The following is a 6,929-nucleotide window of genomic DNA, read 5'->3' as shown; positions in this document are numbered from 1 at the left end:
CTGCACCTGGAACTCTGCCAAAGGCCAGAGACATTGATTTTTGAAGATATGTTGGAGAGCCCAAAGATTTTCAGTCATTTTGTCTGTTGTACCCCTGCTGATTGGATCTCCAGAGCCCAAGCAGAAGATTAAAGAGAAAGACTTTAAAAAATGAAAGTGCAAAACCAATACATATTTTCCTTTATTCCTCCTTTTAACAGAGGGAAGGGAGAAAGAGAACAACAGCAATGTATGAGACATTGCTAAAAACAAACAAAAAATATATATGCTGCAGTAAAACAGTGACAAATCATAAATTACTAAATGATTCTCATTATCCAGTGTGTTTTTGATGCAGTGAAAAATGATTGTGAAAATGTGGTGTAACTGGTCACCTCCCACACTGTGGTCCATTATTAATGGATTGTGTTTATCTGCACCTTTTTGAGAGCTTACATTTTGCTGGCTGTGAATAACCTAGCTTGTGTGTAAGAACTGATTTTGTCCAGCACACCAAAGTACCTATGGCTTGAGGGCATTGTGCTCTTGATAAGCGAGGAATATTGGTTACTTTCAGTGTTTTTCTTTCCTTTTCATCACACTTCACTTTGAACTTGATTAAGCACCTCTCGTACATCTACTGTATGCCTAATTTCCATTCTTACTAAAATGGTATCACAGTCAATCATGAATGGTCGATTCGTAGAAATTGACCCCAAACATATTAAATCAATATATAAAATCTTTACACTTACTTTTTATGTCCTTCAAGAAATAGACTGACATACTTCTGATACCCTGAATATAACTCAGGTAGTATGCATGGTTTATGAAGAGTAATTAAATAACCGCACAAGGTTATTGTAGAGGATGGTACAGTGGGATCTGTTAAGGCAGGCAGTTCTGGTAGACTTGGCAGGACTGGTCTTTAAAACTTTTAATATGTATTGTCTGTGTATTATCTTACATATTTGGGTTTCTACAGTCTAGCTTAAATGGTTTTGAGTGAGACCAAGACTGTATGTGACCATACCTGTCAAAATAGAAGGACACCTTTATGGCTAAAAGTCACTTGATAGAAGAGATTGGCAACAGCTAACTACACTTAACATCATACAAGAAATTCACTTTGTCGCAAAGGGATACCTGCTTTCCCCTGAAAAGACATGCAGGACGAGGAGGCTAGTGTGTCAGTCATGGCCCAAATATAATGAACAAACAATCATCTACTTCAGAGAAACAATTAAGCTGGCTTACAAAATGAGAAATTACTGTTAAAGTTGTAAACTTAATATTTCTTCTTCTTATTCTTAATCCATTTGATTTTCTGTATGCGTCTCCTCCTACAGCTTTTCAGCTACGGTTATGAAACTCGGCCAAAACTTTCATTTAGTATGGGAATGCATTGTTTTTGCTTTTTGTGTCAATACCTAAAATACTTTTTCAGATAACTTCCCATTGACTAACATGGATAGAATGCTCAGAATCTGAACATTCGGTCATGCGCAATTGACATCACAATGGGCCTGTTCCAAAGGCCACAGATACAGACTGTCTCTTGAGCAAAGCTTACTTGCTGTAGCAGCCACAGATACAGATCATCTCTCAAGCAAACGTTGCATGCTACAGTGGCTACAGATACAGACTGCCTCTCAAACAAAGCTTGAGACTACTAGCTACCACGACTTTAGGATTTTCCAAAGCAACTTAAAAGTTCGTTCTCAAACTTTCCTTTCTAGTATTTCTTTGTTCCTACATTAAACCTGGTGTTCATCCTTGAAGTAAACTATTCTATCAAAAAGGCTGCACGCTATATGCATTTTATCCTAAAAAATAGTAAAACAGCTTTCATATTTGTACGGTGAATTACCACTAATTTTCATTTACATTGCCAGTGAGAATGATCATTACATTTTTTGCTTATTTTTTTTTTGCTTTAAGGTGGTTATAGAATAGTTGATGTTAGTGTTTAACATGGAGCATAATATTTTCCCCTTAGAGCATTGAATACATTCCCTGATTTACACTATGTATAAAGCAGTTATACCAGCAAAGAGTACTGATTGTGAGAAAATATTTTATATTTTTATTCTTTCAAAAATCTCCCTGATGTTTGATACACATTTTACTCCCATATGTTGTCCATCCCGTTAAAAGACAAACCCACTAAAGGAACACACATTCTTCCTATAATATGCATTTACCCCACTTAGGCAGCATCAGTATTTGAGTTAGTGAGCCGTGACTGTACACTGACTGTGGAATAAATATTTTGACTGGGAATTTATATTTACAAAAATATTGCATGAATTGACTTATACCTAAAAAAAAAAAAAAAAACAATAGTGATCTGCCATTTTGACAACATTCCACTGTCGATTTACTATAAGATGCATGCCAGCTGCAGGATTCGGCATTTTACAGTATTTCCTTTTCGCCCCTACAGTCTATCACTTACAGTTTACAGGATTACAGTATTGCCTCCTTTTTCTTATATACAATTCAATTTTGGGTCATAAATCCCATTATATAATAGCTTCCAAGAATTATAATAGCCATAAAGAGATTATGATTGTTAGATTAATAGTGCATGGAAGCAAACAATCGGCGCCTTCAAGGCTGTTGACATAATGTGCTCACTGTTTGCCTGTGGCATTACCACATTTTCTGGCAGTGATTTCAACCTTTCTGTGTCGAGGAACTTGATATGTACTTGTTTATCTGAATACATTAAGACTTTTATGAAAACATATCAAAATAATAAACAATTCTACATTAACTTTAAAGGTGGTTCCACTAAAATGGGGCATACATTATCATTATTATCAGCATTTTATGCAAGTAACATGCAACATTTTAAGGAAGTTACTTTTATGTAACTGACCACATAAACCTTACATATTTAGAAAAAAAAATCTGTTTAGCTGGTAAATGATGTAAATAAAGAAAAATATTTACAAATTGCTATGAAAAATCATTGTAAAAGCGATAATGCCCTGGCGGCTCTATCATATGGCCATATGCCAAAAGATCTTTATTATCATCATTATTGTTTTATATTTATTTGAATAAGCAACTTAAAAAGATGTCAGGGGAAAATCCATTAAATACCTATCACAAAAGCAAATACACCAGGAACAGGAACATCTAATAACACAGTAAATAAGCATTAAACAGTGGTAGAACATTTGCATACAACAGTCGTTGTTTTAGTGTGCAAATGGTGGCATAACACATGTGCAGCTTCTGGGAACCAAGGTGATATCTGAACAATCTGCCATAGTCAAAACTGGTAGATAATGGAGAATTGTATAGTTCTGACAGTAACAGGTTGCTCATCCCACCACATCCCACCCATCCCAAAAAAATATCAGTCAGGCATGTGGGGGCACAGAAGAACTGTCAGCTGAGGCTCAACAACATTAACTTCAATTTAAAACATTTACAATAAAATTAAATTAACAAATTTAATAGCAACTCAGTCGTCCTCTCAACTCATGCATTAAATTTAACAATGCTACACTCACAGTGACTGACGGGTGAATTTGTGTTTTGCATCATGGTGGGCCATGATTTTTCATGAATTTTTTTAAAGCACAGAACACAGGTGATGTCTAGTCGAACTTAATGTGTAAAACAACCAAGCATCATATGTTTGAGAGCATCAGTTGTATCAAAATACGCATTTGTTCTGTACAGTTGCAATAGATCAGAAATATAGCATATGGAACTAAGCAACATTTTTAGGGTGGCACGGTTTCCTAATGAGATGGATGGGGGCTTTTAGATAACCAGGTTAATTTATTTGTGGAATTAGATACATATAGATGTAACCCATTGAAAGTTGTGATTAACTTCCCTAGTAAACCAGTACATTTCACATTGAACAGACTGAAGCAATCTAGCATGGAAGCCCACGACAGGTCTCTTCGAATGTAACTAAACTTTGCCTCAGGGTATCACACAGTGGCAAGGCAGGGAACGTTAACGGCACCGTCTGAAATTGTGCAAGTCTTACGATTCCACCCCCCGTCCGTTAGGAAAGATGGTGCGATCCAGGAAGCGGCGTTTGTGCTGAATTAAATCAGCTGACGGAATGCGTCTCCCTCGAATCAAATGGAATGAACCGCAGGAGCCGGTTGCTCGAACGCTGTCACCGGAGCAGGCTTGCTGGCTGAATGCTGGACTGACTAAAGAAGGACTCAGCTACCAAAAGGGGACTTTTTATTCGGGGCAGGGAAACACGATGGCCTCCAACTTCAACGATATTGTGAAGCAAGGATACGTGAAATTTCGTAGCAGAAAGCTGGGGGTGAGTAACACTTGCTGTCAGTGCGGCTACTAATTGTCAGCAGCAGCTGGATTAAAAAGGGTTTAATTGCTGTATGGGATGCTGCCCTGCTGTGCGCCCTGGAAAAAAGAGGCATTCTGATTTTTTTTTTTTTTAAGTTGCTGTATTTCCTATTATAATGTGTTTACACGTGTTTGGATTATTATAAAAAATACAAACATTCTTATTCTTCTTATGCGTACAATTTAGGTCCCTAAGATTGGTAACATTAAAAGATTGAACAGTGCTATATTGCAAAAAAGGATAACAAAAACTTTAACGTCACTTTAAAGTGACAAAGTAGTTTTTACAATTGGGGACGTTACCATCCACGTTTTCTGTGATGGTTTGCTTTAAAGTTTTATCTGTTCATGCGGATAGCTGTAACAAAAGTTGAATTGGTTTGCCAGGTTCACCCTACGGTATGCTGTTTTTATTTTAATAATGCTTTGGAGTGTCTCTTAATTTGTTCCAGTTGGTTTACATTTGGAGTAAATTGAACTGGGAAGAATGTTGTAAAACATTTTATTTAAATGTCAACGGTATGCTCATTCACGGCTAGAGTTCTAAGTGTTTGTTGCGGATGGAAGTCTGTTCGGTTTGGAGCATGAGCCATTCCCACATTCGCTGTGTTTACACCGTTATCTGTGGTGCAAGATCTGCTGCAGCAGGTGAGCTCAGGTGAAGGAGTTCGCTGTCAGCTCCAGGGCTGTAGTGATCTGCTGGATCTTCCTGGTAGCTGCCCACATGCCCCTTCTGTAAGGAAATAAACCCGATGATTAATGGTCCTTTGAAATTGTCTTCTACCAAAAGAGATATTGCATTTCCTGCAAAGTGAAAGAAGGGTGATTCAGGAGCCATTCATGCTTTAGGGGTGTCATATTATTCTGGTCTGAGTAAAATTTTTACGAACAGAAGCTTTTAGATGCAGTTAAAGGCTGGAAAGCATCAGAAAAAAACAGCGTTCTCTCTGTTGCGCCCCAACTTGCCAACAGATTAGTTATGTTACCTTCTTTAATGTAACAATATATCAAAGCATTACAATCTGAAATAATTTATATGTTGTGCTACTGTTTAGATGTGTTTTCATTGGCCACATAAAGGCACGTTCAAAATTGTCCTTTGTATTTTTGTTGAATTTCCACAGCCTCACCTGATTTTGAATCTGTTCCAGTTGGATCAGAGGTTAAATGTCACATACCACATGCCAAGCTGTTCAGAGAGTCTGACAGATTTCCGTTTTTTGCTCATCTGCATATCCCTTACAGTTGTCTGTATGGAGACTACCTTATCAAAAATGTGGAAACTAAAGATACAATGCAATAATGATAAATTAGACTCAATTTAGTTAATTTTGCAGCAGTGTGGTGGTATTAGCGTGCAAGCATAGTTTTACAATAAGTTATTTTGCAGTAGGTTTTAATATGCTTATTTGAGGAAATCAAGGATTTATACTTGGGTCATTTCCTGGCTACATCAATACCTTAATGAATGACCATTCGTTGACCACTTAGGAATACGCACTGCCCCTGTTTAGGATTAAATGGCAAACCAAGTATTGCACTCCTAGAATCGATTATTTTATTGTCTAATCCACAGAATGCTGCTGTTAAAGAGCTCTTTGCATTCACAGGCAATTGGAGAGCTGTAAATCCATTACAATATGAGTCAATAAAATGGCAGTTATCTGATGAATTTTCTATTTTCATTTGGTAATGCAGAAATGCCAAATACAGTGACATTTCTGTTCTCCTCTGTTCATTGTTGGGAAGTGTGTGTGTGTCCTCAAACTACCTGATTCTGTTTTCGGTAAAATAAAAAAGACCTTTGGTGTCATTTGATGATTTGGTCAGTCTGTACTTATAGAGTATAGCCAATGTATATAACCAAAACAGACATGTGTCTGTAAACAAGTAATAAATTGTTTGTCATTTGTTTCCTGTGACATGAGTTTACTGTTGAATAGCACATTATAAAATATGGCATCCACTTGTAGATTAATCCAAGTTTTTTTTTTTATTATAATAAATCCAAATATTTATTTTGATTTGCTGATTTAAACGCTGTCATTCTAAATGTCAAGTGACTTAAGATCTTGCTATGAGTTTGTATCGTTGCAGTTCCCAAACACTGTACAGGGAACTGGCACTGTTTTGTGCCAGGGGCCTGTGGCATACTTTTTGTTAGGCGCTCAATCATAAGCAACCGCAGTATGCAACCAAATTATTTATATATGACCACCTTATTGCATATATTTTGTAACAAAATTTATGCACAATCATAATGCAGAGAATAGTTATATCAGTGCAAGATTTTTGTATATTTTTTTTCCCACTTCCTTTTACCTTCATTGTTATCTATTACTGTTATATGTTCATGGCCTTGAATTGAGGACAAGTAAAGCAGAGCATGTGGTCAGCCTCCAACATTACACTGTCCATTTTTATTGGCCCATCTACAGTAGATTAGATACTTAAAAGGTTTTCCCAAACATCTGTCCATATGTACTTTTTCCCTGGAAGATGCTGAGAAGAGTGAAAGATATTTGAAATTGTCCAGATGTTCCCTAGATTCCGGGCAGTAGATTACAGAATTTACTAATTGGTGTTATCATTAAGTT

At 36.7% G+C, this 6,929-nt stretch overlaps 1 protein-coding gene across 1 annotated transcript in view; it reads left to right on the top strand.

Moving 5' to 3' along the window:
• The first annotated feature begins 4,137 nt into the window (after positions 1 to 4,137).
• Positions 4,138 to 6,929, top strand: part of dok6 (docking protein 6) — a 57,604-nt gene continuing 54,812 nt past the window's right edge. The window contains exon 1 of the mRNA XM_036522329.1: positions 4,138 to 4,291. Coding sequence (XP_036378222.1) covers positions 4,226 to 4,291 — 66 coding nt within the window. The 5' untranslated portion in view covers positions 4,138 to 4,225. The remainder of the gene's footprint in view (positions 4,292 to 6,929) is intronic.

This window comes from Megalops cyprinoides, chromosome 2 (assembly GCF_013368585.1).
Source record: "Megalops cyprinoides isolate fMegCyp1 chromosome 2, fMegCyp1.pri, whole genome shotgun sequence".
NCBI classification, from domain to species: Eukaryota; Metazoa; Chordata; class Actinopteri; order Elopiformes; family Megalopidae; genus Megalops; species Megalops cyprinoides.
The sequence above is the reverse complement of the archived record's forward strand: the minus strand, read 5'-3'. Positions and strand labels throughout refer to the sequence as shown.